Below are 25698 nucleotides of genomic sequence, written 5' to 3' on the forward strand. Positions count from 1 at the left end.
GTTTTTCTTTTCTGAGAAATAACGAGCCAGTGTGAAGAGAAACTGGTTTTTATTTGTAAAGCAGCACATGCAACAAGCACTTTTGGCACAGATTTCACATTCACAGACTAATCGACTCACTTCTTCACAGTAAAGTGACAGTTTTTCAATTCTGAAGAAAGTGCTCGGCTAAAAGCTCAGCTCACATCCATCGATCCTCGAGGATGGATTAGATACAAACCCGGTTTAACATGGCTGCACTTAACAAATCATGGTCACAGTGTTTGAGAAACTACGAATGAAACTTCCCTCTGTTCACAGGAAACAAATCAAAATGTAAGAAAAATAATGATGATAATAATGAATCAAATAAAAAGGCTAAACATTAGTTGACATTTAACTGGAGGTGGAAAGAGCTGGTGATTGGACCATGACCTTTAACCTCCACAGACCTTTAATGCTATGAGTGAAAAAGTGCATCACTTTCATCTGCACTGATTTTTGGGGCTGCAGCCGTCGAGGTAGCGCTGGATGTTTGAAACTGACAGATGACGAGTCCGCTCATCCACTGTGTCGTTCGTCTGCAGGAAAAAGAGACAAAGGGGGAGAAGGAGACAGAGATGGGAGAAGATTCATCAGGCGCACAAAAGGAATAACTGTTACACTATTCTACACGTCTGTGTGCGCAGATCTAAAAATAGTGGCGAGGGTGGGGTGAGCAGAGGTAATTATAGTCGTGGAGAAAAGATTTCTCCTCCAGGAGTTTCATTCTCCCTCCCTCTTTCTGTCCAAACCGCCGCGGGCCTTTGTTACATGACAGCTGATACTTGACTTCCCATTGGTTAGTCTTTTGTTACACCTGAGAGAGGTCACCTTTCACTCTCTAACGATACTGTCCAACTCGTCTGAGTGCAGACACACACACACACACACACACACGGATGGGACATGGGCCAAGAAAGACGCAATTCAATTTAGGCACAGATCCAAACAAAGAGGAATTTATTTTTCACTTTCTCCTGACATTTTCACCACTGTCTCAGAGGATGGGGGTTGGGGGAGCACCTGCACCAGAGGGTTAATCAGTGCAGGTGAGAGCTGTTAGCTGATTGATCGTCAGGTTTAAAAGGCAGCGGCTGAGCAGGGAGACAAGGACTGAGGGACCCAGAACTGAAAACAGAGACACATGGGGGAGAGTCTGAGCTGAGAAGCCAAGTTTCTGTGTGGTTGATTTTAGCTCATGTGTGTGGTAGATAATAAGGCTGTGGCAAGAGACCATGTGTACAGGTGAAGGTGCTTGCCCAGCCCCCTCACCTCCACAACTTATTTTTACATGGTGTTTTTTTTAATCTGCTTTTTATTTATATGTATAAATTTGTTTGACCAAGTTTCTGGTCTGGTAACAAAACCCAATTTCAGCAAAGTATTTCTCATTCTGATTTAAATTCATGTGTGTGTGTGTGTGTGTGCGTGCGTGTCTTCCTACCTGTGTGTGTTCAGAGCACAGTGACACATTTACGGGAGCCACGGTCGCTGCTCTTGCCCTGCAAGGGGATCTCGATCTGGGCCTGGAGGCAGTACTTTGTTTTGTGTTTCAGCTTCTTCAGAGTCAGTGTCTCAGAACAGCAGTTCATCTCAAACACCTCCTACAGAGAGAGAGAGAGAAGGAGACATGGAACATATCCACATCAAACATTTAGTGATGATGTACAGTTGATTGTGTGCTTGTTACCTCTCGTGTGCACATTGTGTGTGTGTGTGTGTGTGTGTGTACCTCCTTCCCACTGGTGTGTATGAGGAAGATGTTGTAGAGCAGACTGCGGTGCATCTTCCGGACCAGCGGTCGGGGCAACTTCACACGAACCACAATCCCTTCCTCTGTGACGCTCAGCCGCAGGACGGGTCGGCTGAGTTTAGCTGCAGAAAGAAGGATCAAGTTTATTTATTTTTAATGAAACACAAAATCAAGGTGATGAAAGAATGACGAACAGAAACAAATATTTACTGATAAACTATTTTTGAAACAAAATAATTTGATGTATAATAGAAAATTACAATTTGAAGCCTGAAATCATAGGACAAGATGTCAAGGGGGGAGGGGGAGGAACAAGATGAGGAAGAGGAGGAGGAGGAGGAGGAGGATGTGTAAACACTCACTGTCCCAGCGGGGGCTGAATCTGGGGGAGAGGGCCCAGGCTGATTTGTTGGAGGGCAGAGAGGAGGCGTGAACTCTGGCGTAGTACCACTCTCTGGGGTCAGAGGTCACGTCACTGAGGTCACACTCAGGCTTCTGGATCCCCTGACAACCGCCCACGTCCAACCACTGAGGCTCCCCGTAACTGAGGGGAGGAGGGGCAGACACAAACACAGAGGGTGGGGGGGGTTGAAAGTCAGAGGTGACATTAACAGCCACTAGGTGTCCACTGAAGTTTATCTGTTTCATGTGTGTGTGTGTGTGTGTGTGTGTGTGTGTGTGTGTGTGATGTCTCACATCTTCCACTGGATGTAGTACAGCAGTGAGGTCTTGTTGGTGGGCGGAGTCCAGTGTAGAATGTTTTTATAGTCCACGGAGTCAAACATCACCTGAGCAGGTGGAGCGAGCATCACTGGAAAAAAGGAAGTGATTGATTATTTCCTGTCGTGGTTTATGAGCAGATAGAATCATCAATCACTAACATGAGGAAAATCAAAAAGCAAATACAAATGAGGGAAGATAATGTTAACAGAATAAATGTCAAAGGACCAAAACTTCCCAAATCAAAAGTGAATAAAGACAAAAAAGACCATATACATACTGTAGACTAATTATACAGAAATACATATTTACATAAATGCAGTTTGTTGAAGGTTATTTATGTATTTCTACATTTATTCATCCATTCATTTATCTATATTTGTATTATCTGTATTTGTAAAAACACATCAACAATATGCACAAGATAAATAAAACTATTCCGTCCACATGAAAATACACACAGTTTATTTGGGGTGTTATATTCTGTCTTTAAGATGAGTGATGTTTCGTAAAGACTGTTTTTATCATGTTGTTCACTCTCAAGCAAGTAAAGTTTCAGGTTCTCCTCTTCTTCACTTGAACACATCTGTTAAATCTGTTGTTGAATGACAATCTTGCATTTGTGTGGAAATAATTCACAAAAACAGAAATAAAGTTTTACCTTGTGCAGCGACACAGACTCCCAGGTTTCCCAGCAGCACGGCTCCGAGCAGCAGAAGAGTCATGATGTAGATGTTGGTGAACACGCACACTGAGCCACACTGGACTGATGCTGCCCCCCGGCACCTCGGCCTTTAACCAGACTTCAACTTCCCCCTTTTTTTTTATGACATTACTTACACAACCTACACACTGAGGCCACGTTACATCCACTAATGCTCATTACACATTTTCCTTTACAGAAGTACATTTTACCCATGACAGCTTTCGTCACAGGCGGATCACTTTACACATGTTCCAGTCTGTGCAGACATAAACAGACTCCAACACCTCATGATGCGTTCACTGACCCAACATTCAAACAAAGATTTTTTTTTCCCGGCAGTGAAGGAGTCTTAGATCCTGATACTGACAGTCACATACATGAAAACAACCGAGACAAGACGTGACTATTCCTCCCTCAACGTGAGAAGTTATTTTGGTTACTATTATTTCTTCAATTTGAAATCCACTAATGCAACATCATCTCCAGTATGAACTGCATTTTTCTTTCTCATGCATGTTTCTAAAAAGTTCTGTGATTGGAAAAAAAAAAGGTTAAAGTTTCTTGGTTTCGGACTAAAAAATTGTTGAATTGGTTTTTATACAAAACCAATTCAACAATTGGTTTTGTATAAAACCACAAATCCCATTGACATCAAAATAATCTATGGTTTTCATTCTTATTTGGATTTGACTGATGTGTTTCCTCAATGAATGCACTTTGTTATATTTCTTGTTCCTTTTCACGTCACTGAGAGTTACTGTCCCGCTTCAGGTTCACGTTTATACACACTTGTTACCGTAACCAGTGACAACTATCTGCTATTCAAACTCTTTATTGGAAACAGCGGTTTCAGGAAATGTGTTTCATAATGACCAGTGACAGTGCAAGAGAGAAAGAGAGAGAGACAGGAGGCCTCTAACCACAAGGTCGGCGGTTTGATCCCAATCTTCCCCATCATCATGCCGAAGTCTCCTTGGGCAAGACGCTGAACCTCAAATTATCCCTCAAAGAAAAAGTCCTGCCCATAGATGAACTGAATGAATGTGTGTGAATGGAAATACACTTTACTGAAAAGCACTTTGAGTGGAAAAGCTCAAAATAAACACTGTATGTCGTTTATCATCTTATCTGTCTATTGTCACTTCATTTTTCATTTATTAGTATTTCCAGTAGCTGGCGTCTTTATATTCATATTGATCCAGAATATTAACCTAAAACCTGACTATGCAACTTAAAATTCACGTTACATCATTACAGTTGAAATACATTTCATCTAGAACGTGACTTATTTTTATCACCGAACATCAGCGGAGGATCAACACCGGATAGTGAGGTCAGTTATCAACTGTTACTGGTAACAATAAGGTCTCCCACACACACACACACTTGTGCAAAAACACAGAAACAAAGGAGGTCTCCCTCGTCGCTCAGATTAATGGTTTTAGAGGAAATAGCTAAAATGTCACACGTGTGCTTCTTCCCTTAAATAGTAACACTGAGCGAAACAATGTGATGCTGTGATTTAAATAGTCCGTCAGTCCTGTAGTAACAACCCGGTTCTAAATTGGCTGCCGTCAACACTGAAATACCAACTTCCCTTCCTGCATCGGCTGCATTTCTCATTACATACAGTAACTCAGTGAACAGAACATATGATAATTTGAGCTGGATGAACTTCACAGAACAGGACACAAACAGGAAAAGGTAGAGAGAATTTGTTTTTAATGAAGTAATGTATGCTACATAAAAAGGATAAATCCAGCAGTTTGCAACAGAAAGGCCAACGATTTGCTTAACAAAATAAAACTCAAACATTTGACCCAGACAATCATTCAAACTGATCAGTAGAATCGTCTGCAAATCTTACACACACACAAAAAAAAACAGAATTATTATAAAAACACATTCTGCATATACAGTGACAGGGAACTTGAAAGGTTTGAGATGCAGTAACGTTGAGGATTCTTATTCATCGAACAGGACCATCAGGGAATGATGAAATGAAAATTATTCTGAAGCTCAAAACCGTCACTAAACCAACTACTCGTTTCTTCAGGAACACCAGATGAGGCCCCCCGACCCCAGTGAGCCCTGATCTCTGCATCAACAGGTCAGTCTGGGTCTCATACAGCCAGACGAAGTGAAAGAAACTCAAACAGAAATGGATCCACGCATTTTTAAATTATAAATACTGTAAATGCTTCTAGAGATAATTTGAATGTTTGATTTATGCTTTTTACAAACTTATTATTCATTTTTCCCTTCTTCTCCTGATGGAGCAACAGGTGAGGACGAGGACGCACCTGAACAGCTCCGTATTAAAAATCAATCAAATCTTCATCACATTTCTTTCGTGACCTGCCCATTTATCTTAATTTTCTTTGACTCAAACACAGTCACAGAATAAAATGTATAAAAAAATAAAACTTACTTGAAACTTTAAGGTGCATCTTCATAGTAAAATAAAGCATTTGAATCATATTGAAAAAACAATGAAGTGCAAATGCATTTACAGGATATACTTTATCTTTCCACAGTGAAGACAGGATTTAGACTCAGCTCTACTAGTAATGAAAATGTTAATGCTTGTGTTCATGCAACAGATGGTATAGATGTAGTAGGATATTATGTTTATGGAATGGTTAATAAATCCTTTATCGTTTGCTGTTTATCTTAATTTACACTTTTCTTATAAGTCACTGACACAGTATCGTCACGGGCTTATTATCAACCAATGACTAACCTCGTTAAAAGATATTTGATGTATTAAAAGTATTTTTCTTTTCATCCTGGCAACACAGACGGAAATAGATCCAAAGTCTGACCTTTAAAATGTATCGATTCAATGGATTTAATGTCAAAGAGCCTCTGAGTATTATAAAGTGAACATTGTTCACTTGTGCTTAGGACAGACGCATCATTGATTAGGCTTTTGACTGTCACATGACAATGGCACATAACGTGAAGGCATTCGATCAACTGGGCACTTTAAGACAACAACTCTGCTCCAGTTGGAACAGTTCTAGTGCAATAATTTTTCATTTCCTGTTTTCTGCTCTCATGTTTCCAGGAGTGGGGCAGTGAATTAGAAATTACAAAGAAAAGATCTATGGCTGTTGTTTTCATCGACGCAGCGCTAAAACACCCAAGTGTTAAATAAATAAAACTGGTGTACACAACATCACGAAATAACAAGATACTTTGAGGCAGGAGCACAATGTGATGTTTACCAAAGATCCTCTAACATCAGTCTGCATTTGAAATTAAGATTAGGGAAGCACATTTAAACATGCCTCCAAAGAGTTTGATGAAAATCGTTTTTTGGCATCAGCTTTAATGCGTCATTTATCTAACTCCCACATATAATGAATAAGATGCTTTCTCACTATGTCGTACAATCAGACACGCGCAGTTTGTGAGAGCAGCAAAGTGAATCACTAATATCTGAGACGGGGTAATAAACAGATGAGCAGTGTGTCTTCACTGCTGATATTCTGGTAAATGATCAAATTCACTTTTTGTTAATCAGTCATTACTAAGGCAGAATACTAAGACAATGTTTAACTGATTTTCAAAAGGATTCTTTTTCACATTTGATGAGGACATCGACTGAACCTTCTGTAGCCATAACTCCTTTGTAACTTGTTAACTGTTGGATCATTACAGGCAAGAGCCACAGTCAACCTGTTCGGAGGATACCAGCATCACCTTCAGGAGCGATAGGCCTCCACCAGCTCATCTGACCCCATCTTTACCAACACTGGACGCTTCTCGTAGCCATGCTGGGCCTCAATGTTGTCCTGTGGCTCATCTTCATCCAGGCTGCCGCCTCTCAAGTACCCCTGTCCTTCATCACTCAGGGGCTCCTCCTCATCAGGCTCATCTTCAGCGTTTTTCAGGACAGCTCGCAGACGTAGGACAGGAGAGTCAATGGTGGGAGCAGAGGGCGTGAACATGGGCTCTTCTTCGTTGGACAGTAGAGGTGTGGGAGAGGACGGCTCCACTCTTAACACAACAACCTGCTCCGGAACGACCGCCATGGACCCCTGCATGGGTCTTTTGATTGACTTCACGAAACAACGAGGAAAAGTGGGAAAAGAACAGTTCAGAATAATATGAATTCAAATGAGAATCATCATATAAAACCTGAAGTGGTAGAGATAACCTACCATAGAGCCTGGAATCACAATCTTTGGCCAGGTCTTCTTTTTGTAAACCAAGAAGACGACAAATACAACAACACAGACTCCCAACACACTGACGATGATGTAGACAATGTAATCTGGAAAAAATAAATGGAAGAATGATTACATTTGAAGACAGACACATGCACTGGGTTTACTCGGCCTCTGTCTGGCAGCAGACACAGTTTCCTACTCACAGTACAACAGTTACAAGAATTAATTTGCCTCAGCTGCCTTTGCATTTAAATTAATTATTGTTAGACCGTAAATATTTTTATGTTTTTATGCTTTTTTTGCAAGTCTGACCAGCAGATCCCCAGCGTGCATAGAGCACTAATCCGAGTACTTCAGCGAAATAGGACCAGATTCATGTTATTTAGACATACAAATAAAAACATATGGTATTAATTACTGTGTATTAGTACAAGTTTTACATTTTTGAGTCAAAACCGCCAAAATATTGGTGATAAAATTCATTCATAATATAAAAAAATCCACACAATGTCATGGTGGGACCCCTGATAAAATATTACTCAACTGTTCTGGTCAGGTGGCACTGGGATCGACGGCATGGTGCAGTGCAACTCTGTGGATTCAACGGCCATTTTCTCCAGCTCTCCTGTGATGCTCAGACAGTGTTTCTCCTGCGACGCCTCCACTGGAATCTCCTGCTTACACTCACTCTTCCCACAGTGGAAATGATGCTGACGAGCCTGTTACAAAAGGTATATGATGAGATATCAGAGCTGTTTACTTCCACTAATAAATACTATTATGCGACAACAAATTTCAAATGTTTTATTCTGACCTGGCCGACGACCACAACGCTGTATTTAAACACAGGAAGATCATTTCTGCCGGAGCTTTTCTTCTTTCTCAGTTTTGAATTCGGGCTGTTGGGCTCCGTGGGGTGGTACCACAGCCAGGGATGCATGAAGTGGAACAAGACATTGTCGTCTGGTTGGGCCACGATGTTAACTGGTGGGAGGTCCACAGAACCTGGGAACCAACATCATCACGTTTAGAGTAACAGCAGCGAGTGTTTCTGTCATTATATGTGACACAGTGATGTTTAGATTCACTCTCAGTCATTATCTGTGGGTCTGTTTGTTTTCAAGCCTCGATGATACAACATCTTAGGAATCAGCTATTATTTTTTAATACACATTATATATTGACTGACGAATCTGCATCGAAAATGTTTTACTCTCAAATATCAGAATCTACATTGTCCCCCCCAAAATCCAAGCTCACATTTTTATAGTGGTTTCTAAACCTCAAGGAGTGACATCACAATTATCTTGTGTTGTTGTCTGCAGCAGAGCAAATGCAATAAAGAACCCTCAACCTTATCTGTGAATTCATCAGGAAGATGTGGGCATGCTGACATCACTACTCACATTTCTGAGATGAACTAGAGCCGTGAAAGTAGCTGAAAGTGATTTCCTCATCAGCGGCCGACTCATTCTGACCAACCACGGCAGTTACCAACACAAGATACGCGTTGCTAGGATCAGAGAAAGATGACAAGTTGGCCTGGAGAGCAGGTGGGTCGACCCACAGCTGAGTGGGCAAGCTGGAGAGACAACGATGAGGAAAATGAGAAACGCTTTGGATACTGAGACATCAAATCTGTCACAGAAAGTCTTTGTCACAAGCTGAAGGAGTAAAGATGACCAGGCCGGCTTATATAAAAAAAATAATACTGATTTATGCATATGTACATTCTGACAAACACTGAGGACTGAAAATGATAATATAATCATTTGTCTGCAGTAGTTTACTGCTACACGCGTTTATAAATGCTTCATAAAATCTGGTCAAATATCTTTTATGTTTCCAGAAACAATTGCAAACATCGACCTGAACAGGATTTGTGGAATCACTTCAGAATTGTTAAAAACAATAAGAGATGAGTGAGCTGATATAAAATGATCTTCTCTTTTCTCCAAATCATCTTTAACCGTAAGATGACAATAATAAGAATTCAAGCTCTAATCAAGCACATGTGTCACAAGCAAAGCACGTCTCTGGTTCAGCTGCGACTATAAATTGTTCTCCAGGAATATGATGTTGAACACTAATTGACTTACTTACACAACAAAGGTTGTATTTTGTTGTGAACACAACTATACACTTTATGTGGATCAATGCTTTAAAATACAGACAATACCGTGCGGCGTAAATTATCATGAGGTGCATAATGTTTATTTATGTTCACACATTTTAAAGCAGAGATCATCCACAAAATATATATAGTAAAATGGGAAACACAAGATATTTGACAGGTAATTAATAGAAAGAGATGAACGTGACTATATCTCACCCTTCATATGGCCGGATATCGACTCTGAATCTGAGGCCTGGCAAGAAGCGGCCGTAACTCCACTCCAGGGTGTTTTGCAGATTGTGGCAATGCAGGGTCACTTTGGTCGGCGGCTCCACTGTGGAGACAGAGACAAAGATGTCAGCCCACAGACATTTTGAGTCATCAATCCTGATACCAAACCAAAACCCTGGGTTTAATATTAGACTGTAGGTGGAGCTCCATTTCCACTGAACTGTATTATTAGGCTTATTCAATGCCCCAAACTCCCCACTAGAGGGCACTGCATGAAAACTGATGTAGAATATACTGGTGTGTTGAGCTCAACGTACACCATGTTTACACCATGTTTACACCATGTTTACACCATGTTTACTCCATGTGTACACCATGTGTACACCATGTTTTCTAGTCTGGATTCTTTACAGACAAAGTGAATTCACATAGAAATTTCTGCAAACCAGGTGGAGTGGATGGAAACTGTCTCTTGGCACTGAACTCCAAAACAGACTTCCTGACGGCCTACACCCAAAGTTCCTCAAATCCAAAGAAGTAAAAACAGAGCACAACAATCAGATCCTTACATCACTGACATCAGTTGACTTTAAATGAAGCAGCATTAGACTTGAGACTTGAACAGCAGGTCTGATGACTCACTGGTTACTTCTGCGTACTATTACTGACGTCTGTGCGTGTTTACACAAGTCCGTTGTCTTTCCTTAGAAGCTGGTGCATTTCTGATAATGTCCACACTTCACTGATTCATCCACGGGTTTTGACTTTTTTCTTTGGAACCTAGCATTAAGATTGATGGAGAAAGGCAGGCCTCACACAATAAGGTTAATAACTCAGTACGTTTTTTAAAGATGTAAAAGTGCACATTGTGTGTCATTTTCAAACTTCGTTAAAAAGGACAACAAAACGGCTCCAGTGAAACGTTCAGGGGCTTCACTGAACACACCTTCACATTCATTACATGAAATAAAAACAGAAACCAAAACGTTGCCCACGCATTTTTGTTTCATTTCCTCTGTGAACAAACATCAACGTACATGCACGTGATAATACACATCCTCAAACTGTGAGGTGAGAAGTGTGAAGCAGATGGTTACATGTTTACCGTAAAGAAGTGATAACCACAACAGTAAAGTTGGTTTCTGAGGGCTGTCACCACGCTGGCTCGAGACACACAGACTCACACTCTCAACCACAAACTTACGTCTACATTCATTTTATATTGTAGCAGGTTGAGATTTTAGGGAGCCCAAAATAAGAATAAAAAGTCGCACTGAATATTCTTACTCTTATTATTATAAGTAAATCTACGAAAGATTTTATAAATACGATTTTACAGAGAGGAACATTTTGCAGATAGTAATAATGCACAACACGTGCATCAAAACAATATTTAAATTGACAGATTTGGAGGAAGACATAACTACAATCAACCAGTTGTGAATCATTGGATCAGTAACACTCATGCAATAATGTAAACGGATGTTACTGTTGTACTTTGAGCTCTGTTAATGAATATTTTTATTTTATTACACACACACATTAATTTTCTCTTAAGCAGGTAGACTCTTCAGTACGTTGCTTGTTGTTTTTCTACAAACGCTTTGATGGCATAATATATAACTATATAATAAATAAATATATCAAAGATAAAAGTGAAAGTGCCAGTTATAGGAAAGCCCCAGTAGTAGTACTGGAATATAATACACAGTGGCTCATCACAAATCAGTTTGTCAGGGGATTACCTCCTAAGAAGTAAAAGAACTGCTGAACAACGCACACACTCATGTATTCTCTCACGTGCTCCGTGAGATCTGACACGACTCAGAGACTCAGGCTCGTGAGCAGACTGACAGTCTCAAACTGAAACCTGCAGACCAACTGAGAAGATAAAAAGCCTCTGCACACAGATGCGAGCTGTGAGTCTGTGCTCACTGGAGCGATGTTATCTCTTATCTGGCAGTGAGACCTGAGACGGAAGTCTGCAACATAAGCAGGCTGAGACAGAGGAGTGCAGGGGAAGGAAGAGGGGGTTTTAATCAGCTTTACTCTAGTTGATGTATCTTTTCCCATGTGGACGGATCCACAACGACCGTTAGCAGCAGGCAGAGAGCGGAACCTTCTGAGTGACTTTTCAGTTCTGCTCACAAATTTGACTTCAAGTGTGGAGAAACGACACATGACCTCTGCTGCGGTGAAGATGCACTGACTGTGTCACCTCAACTACAGTATATGTGAACTGAAATTTAAGACACAGTGAGAGCTGGAGGGGTGGAGGAGAAATTCCACGTGTCTTGGTGGAATTGCTTGGCAATCTCACTCTGCAGAGTCTGAGGACCTTCCTGCAGGAAATTCACAGTGTCTAAAACTCATTGTTTCATGATGCTTTGGTCAGTGCTTACATTTTTTCCAGGTATTTGCACTTCCCCATGAAGAGCCAGTTCTGCCCCCCCAGGGACCAACAGCACAATTCTGCTGCCCTCAGATCTGTGAGCAAGAAAACCTTTTGATACACACAACGTCCTCCCTCACTAGAGGAGCTGTTTGTTCGTATGTTTGTAATGCCAGAGCAAAGTTATCTGAGGTATGCGTTCTGTGGAACATTGTAATCTCAAGACGAATAAATGTTAAACGTCTGGTGATTTGTCATCTCATAGTTATTTCCTGAGAGATGTTTTACATGAGACTTCTCCATCTATATTTTTTTAATTTTCATTATTCACCAACTGCAATACGTTAGTGTTATAACCCTCAGACAATTAAAGTATTGTCTAGACATCCTCTTGGCTGCTGCACAATCACTCCCACTGCAACGCCCCAGTCTTGGTTCCTGTTTGTGATTTTTATATGTCAATTCAAGCAAAGTGCCACAGACTGAAAGACTAAAAGCTCTTCTGATCTAAGCATTTATATCCCAGAATATACATTTCCAAAGTACTGTTGTGAAAGGTATTGTGTATTCAGCAGGGTTTCAATAACTGGACATGTACGTGCTGTGGATTGTGCAACTGAAGGCTCTTGAGTAATACTGAAAACTACAAAGAGGAAATCCAAAAAAACTGTCTTCAAGCAATCAGTCACATGTGAGCTTAGTGGTTCACGGCTGTTTGTTCTGGTTAAAATAATATTCTGGGGTCAAAGATCTCGTCTTACACCTGCTCTCCTGTCAAGTTTAAGTATAACTGTTTACATGCTCAGAAACACAGAGTGTGGGGACAGGTATCCTGAGCTTATTCAGTGCAGATACAAACAAGTGCAACCAAAGGTGTTTAACAATCAAACAAAGATACCAACAATTAAAAAATAACAGACTAAAAGCAAGCTGGCGAAAAACTTAAAAAAATAAGGGCAAAAAATAAAAAAAACAGTTTCTTTGTGGTTGTTCTTCGTCCCTTTATGGTCATTTACATGATTTCCTGATAGGAAGACATCACAGCTGCTTTCAGACACTCATGCACTGAACTCCGTGTTCCCCGGACATTCTCCAGAGTGTACGTGCGAGCGCAGATGTCCATGTGAGAGGCTCTACCCCAGGGCCCCTGGTAAAAAGATGCACAAAGTCCAGAGGAGCCGACAGCAGGAGATTCTCCGTGGTATTCACCCCTCGCCTGAACGCTCCGGAGATTTCTGTGTTGTTGTGAACGTGTCTGAGTGGAGAATCTCCCACTGCGACCATAGTAAAGGGCAAACTCCGGAGAAAGTCCGGATCCAATTCTGTGGACATTTTCCAGTATTCATGTCTGAAAACAGCTTTAGAAACTCCGTCAACACGGCCACTCGCCGGCCGTCAGTCCTCGGGAGCATCTCCTGCTGTTTTCAACACGAGGGCTCGTTCGGACATTCTCCGGAGTTTTCACTAGAGCTAGGGGTCTGCCGACTCTCGACGTCGAGTTCAGTGCCCGTCCGACAGCAGCAGGTTTTCCATGATGTGTCCTGTCAGTCACCTCAGACAAGTCAACAAAGGGATAGTTCACCCCAAAATAAAAATCCACTCATTAACCACTCACCACTGTGAACGAAGGAGGCGTGGGGGGGAAGTGTCTGAACATGAACGTGGATCACGACAAACATTCAGGCAATAAACACACAGTGTAAATTACGCTGCTTCGAGGACGAGGACACCTGGAGACACCACAGGGGCAACATGGAGGCAGTTCACCTTTGAGGACATTTACTTTTGATTGTGTTGGATTTGGCCTCAAGGCTGTTTGCCCCTGGAACTCCAGAAGTGTTCTGTGGACTCAAACACCTCAGCCACCCTTCCACCTGCATAGTGCCGAGGAGATAATGAGTGATTCTTCGTTTCTGGGTGAACTACATGAACCGTATCTCTGAAACAGCTGAGGAGCTGAAGCTGTTAGAGGCAGAAACACGACATCCTGCAGACTGAGGCGGATTCACACCGGGGAGCAACATGACGTGAGCCAGAGTCACGGTCATTCTCACATGTGAGCGTGAGAAGTGAAAACAACACCGAATCTCTGTTAGCCAGCAGCTAGCGGCCTGCGGCTAACAGGGATTCGTGGGTGTTTCCCGGTAACGATGATGATGATGATGATGGTGAGGAGGATAAGGAGGAGCAGCTCCTCTTCCTCTCTCCTGCTCAGTGTCCTCAGACAACCGTCATTTTATAAATCACCCCTGACACACGCTCCTTTTGATTCATTAGCTGTAACAGATGCGTTAGCTCGCGAGGACCGATAACTCACCGACGCACCACGCGACAGGGATCCACAGGAAAAAGTGGAAAACGGGAAGAAGCTTGATCGAAGTCATCCTCAGCTTCAAACCCGACGATCGGCTCTTTGCTTCGCGTTGACGTCAAACAGCTCCTGGAGGCAGGCGGAGCAGAGGTTTCATCGAGGAGGAGAAAACAACAGGAGCCGAAGAGGAGCCGCTCCTGACTCCGCAGGACTAGTGCTGCCTTCACTGAACGTCGGACAGCCCAGCGCTACCTCTTCTTCTTTGGAGGTTTAACCCAACGTTGGTTTGCATCCGAGGCGCTGCATTACTGCCCCCCTGTGGAAAAACCTCACTCCTACAGTGTCCTGAGTTTGTCAGATTGTTAGATTATCACATTAGTAGTAGCAGGAATTTGCTGTTGTAGTTGTATAATAATAATAATAATAATAATAATAATAATAATAATAATAATAATAATAATGTACAATATTATTTATATCATCATGGATACACTTACCTTACCATAGTATTTATGTCACGGTCACTTACTTTTGCAATATTACTTATATTATGGTCACTTTACATTACAATACTTTTTACATCATGCCACTCGTTTATCCTCAGTACTTTTTTGCACATTGTCTGTCTGCAGGTTGATTGTTTTCTTGTTTATTGTGTAGGTTACAGATATTTCTGTGTGTTTTTTGTTTTTGCCTTTTCCATTTCTGTGGTGTATACTATTTATTTATTTTACTATTATTATTATTATTATTATTATTATTATTATTATTATTATCATTATCATTATTATTATTATTATTATTATTATTATTATTATCATTGTCATTATTATTATTATTATTATCATTATTATCATCATTATTATTATTATTATTACTTTCATAGTAATCGTAAATATTTCATTAAAGGGGAGTCCTGCTGGCCTATGCTCAGATAATAACTTTATTTAATTATTTTTATTGTATTTTTTAATAATAATAATAATCTTCATCATCATCATCATCATCATCATCATCATCATCATCATCATCATAAAACTATAATTATAGTTATAGTATTATTGTTAAATAAAAATGAGACAAAACTTTTTATCAACAAAACAAAATCTGGGGAAGACGTTGATTTTTAGGATTAGACTGCTTGATAACTTTACTGGTAGATAAATTAGTAAAAAGTAGTTTAACCCTGTTATTCTGGTAAATGTATCTTCCATAGATGAATCTACAGAATATGGTTTTACAATATACCTATGGCTGTGTTGTGACCATGAACAGGAACACACAACATTTTATTACAGAATAATATGAAGCTGGTCCTCTATGGGTGTAACATAATTCAAATAGAACAACAGACTATCTGTGGGATCCTGGTTGTTTCTGGTCTTCTCGGTTTAGAAGCTTTAAATCCGACCGTATCCCAGACTGGGACTTTACAACTTCCTCTGTGGCATACTTCCTCCATCCTGACGTCAGCTGGATGTGATGTGGGATTTTTTTTCCTCCCCATCCCAGTCTCAGTCTGACGCATTAGGAATATCATCTCTTCAGCAGCGGACTGAGGTGAGTTACACAAACTAACTGACACTAAGAACCACTTAGTTTTACTGTAACAGCGAATAGAAATGTGGGTTTGTGTCCTGTAGTTAACTCTTATTGACCGTGAAAGGAGCAGAAAGTCAAGTCTGGTGCATGTGCTCATATTTCATTTCATAGCTGGTGCGTTCCTGAGTATGTTATGTAATAGAAACATTCTCACAAAGATGAAAATCTGTAAGATGTGTCACAGTGAAGAACTTTAACTGTTCATGATGCTGGAGGTTCAGCTGACGGATTCTTTATTTCACAGTAGGATGTCACAAGTCGTGCTGTCGTTGGCCTCAGATGAGTTTTCTCCGGGAACTACATGAGAAGAGAAATGGTGAGTGCTTTCAATTCACTGGAACTTTAGAGAGTTTAGAGTTTTAATGAGGCAAACTTCTCCCCCGACCCACAGAAACTATTCTGTAGCCATGACTGAGGGTTGAGTCACTTGAAGGCCGAGTGAGTGATTCATAACAAGCCCAGATATGTGGTCAGACACTCCTTCATTTTTATGTTGCCGAGTGGAAAGTCTGAACGTTTTCACAGAGAAAGAGAGAGATGCTTCTGTCCCGCGGGACTGCGACTCACATTTTTGGACAAAAGCAGAGGTGGAGTGAACAGTTTTGAGGCCAGAGAGGAAAAACAAACTGAGGAACACTGAACCCGGACGCTCACTCTTTCTGTCCATCCTCAAACATTTCCGTGAACTGGACTGTGGAAAGAATGCGTGACAGTAAAACTAGAATTTGATCTGTCAAAAGAACCTGTTCAGCACACGGATGCAGTAACAACATGATCCTTTATTCAGATCTTTAAGTAAAAGTAACAACACCACAGTTTAAAAACACTCTGTACAAGTGCATTAAAGTACTAAAACTATTCATTATTCAGAGAGGCCCATTTAACATAAAGGTATATTCAATTGTACCTACTTTAAATGCTGGTGGGAGGTTTAGTGTATTCTAACTTGTTAAGTTATATTTCATTTTTTTAAATCATCATCTCCTTGGATCAGTTAAGTCTTTATTATTAATCTTAATCTGAAAAGTAACTAGTAACTAAAGTTATCCAAGTAAAAAATGGAGATAAAATATCAACTCAAGTAAAAAAAAGTAGCCTGAAAATATCTCAAAATTGTTCTTATATACAATTTTTGTTTACAGAATCTTCTTTTATAAACTAAACCAAAATATTAACGGTTGATCTCTTCTTCTCTTTTTGCTGCTCGGATACATTTGCTTCATGTCTTCACCTGTAACGGAAACTTCTGCTGTGTCTCTGCACGGTCGAGAGTTTGTGTTCGAGGATAAGTTCATTCGCTCTGAGTAGCGTGACTGAATGAGGAGAGATCATGATTAAAGAAAACAATTACAAAATGGAATAGTTCAACATGTGGGAAACATTTTCTTACTGACATTGAGAGAAAATCCCCACTATACCCCGATCATATCGCTGTGCTATTATAAAGCTCCTGGGAGCAGGAGTGTTTCTGAACTGGAAATCGTCCATGAATCCTTGAGAAAAACCAAACCAGCAAAGTGTTACAATCTGGCTTCCCCAGTAATCTGTGGCACTCAGCCCCCAAAGTATTCGTTCGTATTCCAGACGCGTATATTAAAAAATAGGCCAGTTTCTTTTCTTTAAAAGCTTCAATCATTGAAGACAACATGAGCTGTTGATTTAAGCAAACGATAGTAAAACTGCAATAAACGGTGAATGTGTTGGGGACTGTGATGTTGCTTTAACCTAAAAGATAATATTGTAGAAATGTGTTGATGTGTGGCTCAGTTAGGTTTCTTGATATTTGGGTTTTTCACAGAATTTGTTGACTGTTAGAAAATACAGAATATCCAAATGCAGGCTCTGACTACTGTCATCAGATCTTCTGGGTTGAATCCCTTGTTTTAATTAATAGTTTAATAAATGAAGTGTTAATCTAGCAATTCTTCAAATGCTAACTTTTCTTTCTAAGCAAGAAAGCAACACACAGAAGGGTAAAGAACCCTGGATGCTCCGTGAACCTCCCCGAGTCACTGAACGGTCAGAAAGTAGAGTTTCAAGTACGATGTTCAGCCAAACATTGTTCAAAGCCACAAAATTGAAGCAGAGGTTCCAAAGATACAAAATATATCAGCATGTAATCATGAGCGAGATGCATCGAAATCCATTCATTCAAATATTTGACCCGGTGTTAATATCATAGAGCATTAAAGACGGGTGAAAGAAACAGAAAGAGAACATTTGATTGTGTAATGTAAACTGAAAGGAATTTTCTCACTTAGGAGGAATAAGAGATGCTAAACATACTGTCGAGGATTATTCTATTCTGTTTCATGTCAGTCAAGACGAAAGGAAGAATGTGGTGGCCGAGTCGAGTTTCTGCTCTGATATTACTGCCAAACCAGAAAATCTACCCTGACCTTTGGAAAACGCCAAGATTTCCAAACAATGTTTTCTCTGGAATCTAAAAAGAATCTCCTCACTTATAATTTTCTAAATATGTGTGTGTATCTGTGTGTCTGTGTGTGTGTGTGTGTGTGTGTGTGTGTGTGTGTGTGTGTGTGTGTGTGTGTGTGTGTGTGTGTCAATGTGGTCTCAAAGTGGAAATCAGTGTGGAGCAGGAACACACCCATCACAGAGCGTCCACATCCCTGCTCTTCATGTCGTGGTTAGAAAGCACTCACTCACATTTCACTCCAACATCCAACACCAACAGTCTCCTGTGTGAAAGCTGACCTGAACCCTGAGACGGCTGCTTTTTACTTGCATGACCTCGGCTGTTTCGTTTTCATACAGTTATCCCCCCCCCCCCTCCTGTCATGGTGGATTTAAAACTGCGGCTGGACTTTTACCACAAAAATGTCAAGAATATTATTCGATGTACGACGACACACGGGAAAATGGAACAAATTCACTCCCGCTCCCTCGGGCCCAGGGAAAGGTTGCCGCTGTAAATCATGTGGTGAATTACATGTAGCTGAGACCGGGTGATGAAAAGTGTGCTTCCAAAAGAGAAAATTACAACAGTCACTCTTGGAATCCAGTGAACTGAGGTGGAGGGGAAATTCAGATGCACCATTTAAAGGGAAATTTCACTCACTGTGCAGATAAAGTCATTTTACAGGCTGTGGGCAGAATCACACGTATGTTTATATGTTAAAAAACTGTAAATCCATTCATGGCTCTGCAGGAAGCTGTGAAAACACATCAGATCTGGATCAGACACTTGTTCCATGCAAACATTACTTTGTGTTTGTCATGTGATTGGATTTAACTTCTGAAGAGCTTAAACAATAAGTCAGGAGGAAATGCTCCGGCCTCCAGAAACTGTTTTTTCAGTTTTCAGGATATCATGTGATTTGCATGCTGGTAAATATGTGGCAACATCTAAAACAAGGGTATTTTAAACTACATTTTGAAATAACAGACAGTGACAGTGCAGATGTACGTCCACAAAGTTTCTGAATAGAGATTCAAACTTTCAAAACTCGGGTTTCAACATCTCAAACTGTCAGTTCTCAGTTCACCGGTGACAAGGTTTCCAAAACCTGATCTTGAGGAAATTGCAGTGTGGTGAAAGTTAAAGGCATTTGATGGCTGAGTGTTTGATTCTTTACTTTTTTTGTGTCCAGTATGTCTTTTCTACAGGCTCAGGTTTGCACAGCACCTGAACACCTGGACACGTCCCTTCATGAACACCAGTCAACATGCAGCCTGAGCCTGTCCTCCTGCAGCAGTGATGGCAGCCTTCAGCCCTCCTGCTCCTCTCCTCTGTGTGCTGCTGTGTGTGTCTCTGGCCCTGCAGCGCTCTGACCTGCGTCTGGCTTACGTGACCCACAACAGCTTTTTCTACTACTCCTGCAGCCAGGACCCGCAGCCCTGCAGCATCTCCTCACTGACTGACTGCAGATGCAAGGACATCCAGCTGTCCACGCTGCACCACCCGCAGTCCCACTCCTCTCCTGTTTTCCGAATGAGACATTTGACCGTCTGGTTCACGTCGCCATTGAACACGGCACGTCTGCTCAACAACTCAGAGGTGAGGCACCTGACTCTGATCCACTGTGGTGCCGGGGGATCCAGAGGGATGTCCTCTTCTCCCCTAGAGGGACATTTCGCTGTGCAGCACCTGGAGAGGCTGACGGTGGTGAACCTGCAGCAGCTTCACCACCTTCCGGATGCAAACACAGACTCAAACAGTGACGCAGACGGAGACAACAGTGCTCACCTGGACACAAATAGATACAACCGGGACAGGGACACATTCCTGGACCTGATCGCAGACAGGAGGAGAGATTCCCTGGATTTGTCCACACCCCAGATCCAAGACATCTTCCTGGGCAGAGAGCTGGGAGCTGCGTATCATGAACAGGCCCGACTGGGGATCGTCCACAGCTCGGTGCTGGAGTGGGGGGCAGTGGTCAAAGCCTACACGGTCCAGACGCACATAGACAGTGACGGTGTGCTGCCATTCCCTGACCTCCACCTGCCAAAACTACCAGCAGCATCCGTCATATATGTCAGCTTTGTGTACTGACACCAGGTTACTTATGAGAGGTGCTGGTGGGAACAACAGGAGGACGAAGAGACTGTTACAGACCAGGAATCAAGAGCTCTCTTCATTTACAGGCTGTTTGAATTCAATTTTAAAAAGTCCACACTTAAGATTCACGATTCAAAATTAATCAATTTATCCTTTTAGAATAGAAGGTGAAGTTTCCATTACTTTACACATTGTGTTCCCTTTGAAATCGGGCTGATCAGTACGTTTTTTTCAAGCGGAAAAATATAGAAATCTGCAACATAGAACTTTGTGAGAGAGGAAACAAAGTGACTGATGCAATGAACCAGCAGAAACTGTTTTTCAAATCATCCTGTTATTTAGTTTAGACTGTTTTATGTTTTCTAAAAGTTATTTCCTGGTTGAATTCCGAGGACAGAAACTGAGATTAGTTTTCTCGTCCGAAAGCTTTTATCATAATTTCCGTGAGTGAGAACTTTGCACAGCTGTTTATCAGCATGTAAAAACAAACTGTCAACTAATGAGAGAGCCTCTGAGGGACCGGAACAGTCTGCCAGCCTCCTCCAGCTGGAGGGTCCTTTGTTTCCAAATGATGTTTATGCTGAATTGATGGAACAATCCCCAAAACAAGTGTTTACAAGTCGGGCATTTGTCCTTTTCATTCCCTTGTTTTCCCTCTCTAATGTGAGCTTCGTGTCCCAAAAGAGACTGAATATAACATATATCTTATTTGAAGATTGCTACATTAATTAAAAACAAAAAAACATAGTTCATCCTAAACCCTAAACCTCAGGAGGAATAAGGAGCATGAGACTTGATCAATCCGAGAGATATTATCCGGATCAGGAGTGAATCTGGATTTCTGCAGGTACTTCCTCTGACAGTCCACAGATATGCAGGTCGAGGTTAGACTAATTGAAGACTCTAATGTGGGTCGCCCGCCTCTCTCACCCAATGTATACGACGCGTACGTACGACCATTAGACGATCAGAGGTGTAGATGATGGGTGCAACTGTTTGAAACATAAGAGTAAAAATTTATTTACAGATTAAAACTGTCAGTGAGGCTCAGTTTTCACTCCAGCACTGATCAACAGTGATAAACAGAAGGATTCACTTATAACCCTCAGTGTGATTAAAGATGGATGGAGGTGATTTGGACATCAGTGCAGCATGACTCCCTCCCAGCTCTGGTCAGCTGACCTCTGACCTCTGACCTCTGAGTCCCTGTGCTGAAGGTTTACCTCTATATACAAACGTCATTCTAAAGAAACCTGTCACTTGTGTTGTGTTTGAACATTGAACCACACGGTGGCAGCAGATACATCCGAGTGAAAGCATCGACTCAAACTGAGGTGAAGGAGACTGAGGTACTTTCCTGTCATGATTTTAAAGCGAGCTACATTCTACATACTTCTACATACATGACACTCAGCACTTTAACAGCTTGAAAGGAATGTTTTAATGACAGAGGTACAATGTTAAGTTTGACCTGATATTTATTTGTGTAAAAGAAATTATATTAGTGTCATTGGCTGTGTTGTTTAAAACAGAAATAAATGATTTACTGAGCTTTATGTCTTGTGAATTCAATAATAATTGTCAGTACTTGATTTGTCACATGGATCAGACACATACAACATGAATGAATGAATGAATAATAAAAGATTCACATAATCTTAGCCTATAAAATGTTGGGTTAGTCTGATGGTGGAGGCTAATTTGGTAATTTTAATATTTAGATTTTTATTTTTATTGAATTTCCAATGGATTTGTCATCAGGATGTAGGATATTAATCAGGTTAAAACCAAATGTATCTGTGATTGCATGTGAGTCATCAGTGACTGGACTCTAGTGTGAAGACGCTCGTCGTCTTTTTACGCACGTTTTACGCACGATGAGTGTTCGCTGACACCTGCTGTAAAGAGCTGCTTATTTGCATGATAAACGTGTCGCTTTCACGCACTGTGAATACGAACTGATGCCGCCTGTTGATCCCGCACCTGAGAGGGTCAGGGCCCACTCACCGGGGATGATACCCGGAGTAATCACCGGTGGTGGTGGTGGTGCAGCCGGGCTGGGAGGGTCGGACCCATGTACAGGTTGGTGAGAAGAACCGTGACCTGATCATTTAAAGACAAACTCCCTCCAGTGCGAATAAATCAATGACATGTTCAGTGCAAATACTGAGTGTAAAGAGGTGGAGGGTTGAAGTGGATTGATTTCAGGTGGTCTCTCCTCCATGTGGGTCTGCAACCACGCTGCCGCCGTCTCTCCACCGGCAGTTACGCACTAAAGCATTTTTATAATCAGACGTTATTGTTCGCCGCCTCCTTGTGGGAGATGCGCCCGTGTTCATTTTTTAAAAGGGCAAATCAGCCATAATTCAGTTTATAAACTGCGGCGCGCGGGGGAGAACTGCCTGGATGAATATTCATTAGAGTCCGCCCGAACTGCCACGCTCGGTGATTCATTAGGCATATGTAAATATCACTCACTTTAATTGCCCCTAAACTGACTCAACATAATGTTGTCATTAGCAAATTATTACTTATTTGTGATACTAATGGTACGGTATGGCGCACAGTGCTGCAGCGCCACATATATGATTGCAATTACAGCTCTTTTTATTCACAGGGTGCACGGCTGCATGATAGATCTGCAGTGTGTGTGTGTTTGTGTGTGATCTGAGTCCAGGAATACATAAACAATTTAGTGTATTTTACTCTGTCTAAGTGTCTATTTACTGGAAAGTATCTCTCTCTCTCTCTCTCTCTCTCTCTCTCTCTCTCTCTCTCTGTGTGTGTGTGTGTGTGTGTGTGTTATGATTCCACAAGTTTTATAAAGATTTTAACCTTTGGTTTAACTTGTAGTCACTCTTGTGTTCATGTTGTACTTTTCGATGCCGCATAACCTGGTTTTAATTGTCTCTTAATTTTACTTTTTAAATATTCTGATTTGTGTTTGTGTCTCCTAATCTGAATCTAACACTTGGTTTTACTTATTCGTGTGTTTTTATGATATAGTGTAAGGTGTCCATAAAGGCGCTATGAAATAAGATTCTTATTCTTATAATTAATTCTAAAGATTTACTTTATCATAGAAATGAAGTTGCACTTTTGACACTAAGAAACATTAACCAAGCTGCTGGATAAACAAAATAAACATTGAATCATTTTATGTAATTTTATATATTTTCATATATAATTGTGTGTAAAACTAAGACATCAAATCAAAACACTTCACTCTATTCACAACTGTCCATTAATGACTGTTAATCTCTGTCTGTATCTAAATTGTTCACACACTGATGTTCAGATGAAGTCTTTTAAAAGTGCAGTTCAATTAAATTTAACTGGAACCTGCAGTAAAAACAACTCGTGATTTAAAGTGACTTCGAGAACAACGGAAAATGTAAATGTGCAGATAATTGTTATGATCGTTTTGTATTTACAGTTCAATTCATACTTTATCCTAAAAGTTTGAAGGTTTTCTTGTAAATACTGTTGATAGAGTCTTAGAGAACATATTTACCCCTATATTCAAATTAAGTTTTTGATTCTGATATTACTGATCTGAATTAGTCATATTTATATATTTATTTTTAAGGATGGAGAAATTCTTGGGTTTCATCTTAATATAAGGAAACTCTCCAGGGATTAATTATAATTTTGTGGATTTACAGATAAGAGATTTATTTATAAGAACATTTAGCTTCAGAAAACCAAGCCCTGCATCAGATTCCTGACATTTACCTAAATCCTCCGACTCTAAACTCTTTCATGACTCACAGTGAAACCAGAGGCTGTCTCATTTTTCAAAGTAAACTATTGTTTTTTCTTTTCTTTTTTTTTTCCGAATCCCTCCCCTGCTCATCTCAGGCTGCACAACACGACTCGGGTGTTGGAGTTGTTTTATAGAGGCAGCAGCAGTTTGAAACAACAACCATGACAGAACAGGCCCACAAAACAGAGGGAGAGAAAGAAGGGGAGGCAGAGACAAATAATGGTGTGTGTGTGTGTGTGTGTGTGTGTGTGTGTGTGTGTGTGTGTGTGTGTGTGTGTGTGTGTGCACATCTGTGAGGGAGAGAGTGTGAGGGAGCTAATAAAGTAATGTGATGGATGATCTCCTTTCTCCCAGAGGGACCAGCACCATGTAAATTGGCCCACACAATGCATTATGGATAAGGCAGTTGAGATTATAGCTTGTTAATGTGTCCTCCCTCTCCCCTCCCTCCGTTCTCTCCCCCCTCTCCTTGCATCTTTTTTCTCGCTCTCTCTCTCTCCATCCCTCTGCTTCGGCTCAGGCGGTGACATGGTCACCTCATTGTTGGGGCACATGGGTCTTTTAGGTGCAGATGGAGAGGGAGAGGAGCAGTCGCCTACTGCAGTGATCTGCCAGGTTTAGTGTGTCTGTGTCTGTGTGTGTGTGTGTGTATAGTGAGTCAGCTTCATCCTAGTGAGAAAATGAGTTATGGTGTGTGTGAGTGTGTGTGTACTTGTACTTATATATGTGTGAGGACCATTTTGAGCATAGATTTTACGGAGTGAGGACATTTTTCAAAGACGTGTTTGAGGGTTAAGACTTGGTTTTGAGTTTAGGGTTAGAATTAAGGTATGGGTTAGGCATGTAATAGTGATGGTTACGGTTAGAGTAAGGAAGGGGCTGGCACATGCATTATGGCAATAAGTGTCCTCACTAAGATAGAAGTAGAATGTGTGTGTCGTCCTTTTGGGGACAAAATCCAAGTCCCCAATAAGTAAATCATTTCATTTTTTAAGTGAAGACATATATTCACGTTAGGTTAGGGCTGAATGAGTGTTACGGGGGACACTGGGACAGGTTAGGGTCAGACAAGTTGGTTAAGGTAACAGTCAGTCTCCAGGAAATCAATGCAAGTCAATTTTATGTCCTCTGAAGTGTTTCGGGTTTGAATCAGGTGAAGAGTTGGGGTTTGACTTTTCACCAGGTTAGGATACAGGTTGTCCTCACAAAGCCAGAAGTACCAGCATGTGTGTGTGTGTTTGTGACACAGAGCCAGGCAGCCGGCAGAGACGGTCCGTCGGCAGGGGCCAGGGCTGTGGACATATGTCTCCTCCCTCCCTCATCCATCCAACACCCCCCGTCAGTCCTCCTAAGAGGATGCCAACCCCCCCGCAAACCTCC

The 25698-nt window shown here is 41.2% G+C and overlaps 3 protein-coding genes across 4 annotated transcripts; 1 reads left to right on the forward strand and 2 right to left on the reverse strand.

The window, feature by feature from the left end:
* Positions 1–32: 32 nt before the first annotated feature.
* il22ra2 (interleukin 22 receptor, alpha 2) lies at positions 33–3310 on the reverse strand. Of its 2 annotated transcripts, none has more exons than XM_069538422.1 (6): positions 3156–3310; positions 2471–2585; positions 2137–2318; positions 1754–1896; positions 1466–1625; positions 33–560 (listed from the first exon to the last, which is right to left on the reverse strand). In XM_069538422.1, the coding sequence occupies exons 1-5, from the start codon at positions 3217–3219 to the stop codon at positions 1476–1478; spliced, it is 654 nt and encodes a 217-aa protein (XP_069394523.1). In that variant the 5' UTR covers positions 3220–3310; the 3' UTR covers positions 33–560; positions 1466–1475. The 2 variants fall into 2 exon arrangements, with proteins under 2 accessions (XP_069394523.1, XP_019946850.1); XM_020091291.2 differs by having other exon boundaries at positions 33–1149.
* Positions 3311–4905: 1595 nt separating this feature from the next.
* On the reverse strand, positions 4906–14734 carry LOC109630900 (growth differentiation factor 10b). The gene is made up of 7 exons (XM_020089402.2): positions 14435–14734; positions 9711–9828; positions 8785–8960; positions 8193–8383; positions 7923–8097; positions 7370–7482; positions 4906–7267 (listed from the first exon to the last, which is right to left on the reverse strand). The coding sequence occupies exons 1-7, from the start codon at positions 14499–14501 to the stop codon at positions 6911–6913; spliced, it is 1197 nt and encodes a 398-aa protein (XP_019944961.2). The 5' UTR covers positions 14502–14734; the 3' UTR covers positions 4906–6910.
* Positions 14735–14851: 117 nt separating this feature from the next.
* Positions 14852–22103, forward strand: LOC109631786 (uncharacterized). Its single transcript, XM_020090759.2, has 3 exons — positions 14852–15988; positions 16275–16346; positions 19642–22103. The coding sequence occupies exon 3, from the start codon at positions 19749–19751 to the stop codon at positions 20544–20546; it is 798 nt and encodes a 265-aa protein (XP_019946318.1). The 5' UTR covers positions 14852–15988; positions 16275–16346; positions 19642–19748; the 3' UTR covers positions 20547–22103.
* Positions 22104–25698: the final 3595 nt, after the last annotated feature.

The sequence above is a fragment of the Paralichthys olivaceus genome, chromosome 14 (genome assembly GCF_024713975.1).
Source record: "Paralichthys olivaceus isolate ysfri-2021 chromosome 14, ASM2471397v2, whole genome shotgun sequence".
In the NCBI taxonomy this organism is placed as follows: domain Eukaryota; kingdom Metazoa; phylum Chordata; class Actinopteri; order Pleuronectiformes; family Paralichthyidae; genus Paralichthys; species Paralichthys olivaceus.

Coding starts and splice junctions, on each gene's coding strand:
- il22ra2 (XM_069538422.1), bottom strand. CDS start 3,219: ATGACTCTTCTGCTGCTCGGAGCCGTGCTGCTGGGAAACCTGGGAGTC. Junction 2,319..2,470: donor TACTACATCCAGTGGAAGAT/GTGAGACATCAC, acceptor TCCTCCCCTCAG/TTACGGGGAGCCTCAGTGGT. Junction 1,897..2,136: donor ATTCAGCCCCCGCTGGGACA/GTGAGTGTTTAC, acceptor TTCTTTCTGCAG/CTAAACTCAGCCGACCCGTC.
- LOC109630900 (XM_020089402.2), bottom strand. CDS start 14,501: ATGACTTCGATCAAGCTTCTTCCCGTTTTCCACTTTTTCCTGTGGATC. Junction 8,098..8,192: donor GCGTTGTGGTCGTCGGCCAG/GTCAGAATAAAA, acceptor CTTTTGTAACAG/GCTCGTCAGCATCATTTCCA. Junction 7,483..7,922: donor AGTGCCACCTGACCAGAACA/GTTGAGTAATAT, acceptor TATTTTTTCCAG/ATTACATTGTCTACATCATC.
- LOC109631786 (XM_020090759.2), top strand. CDS start 19,749: ATGGCAGCCTTCAGCCCTCCTGCTCCTCTCCTCTGTGTGCTGCTGTGT.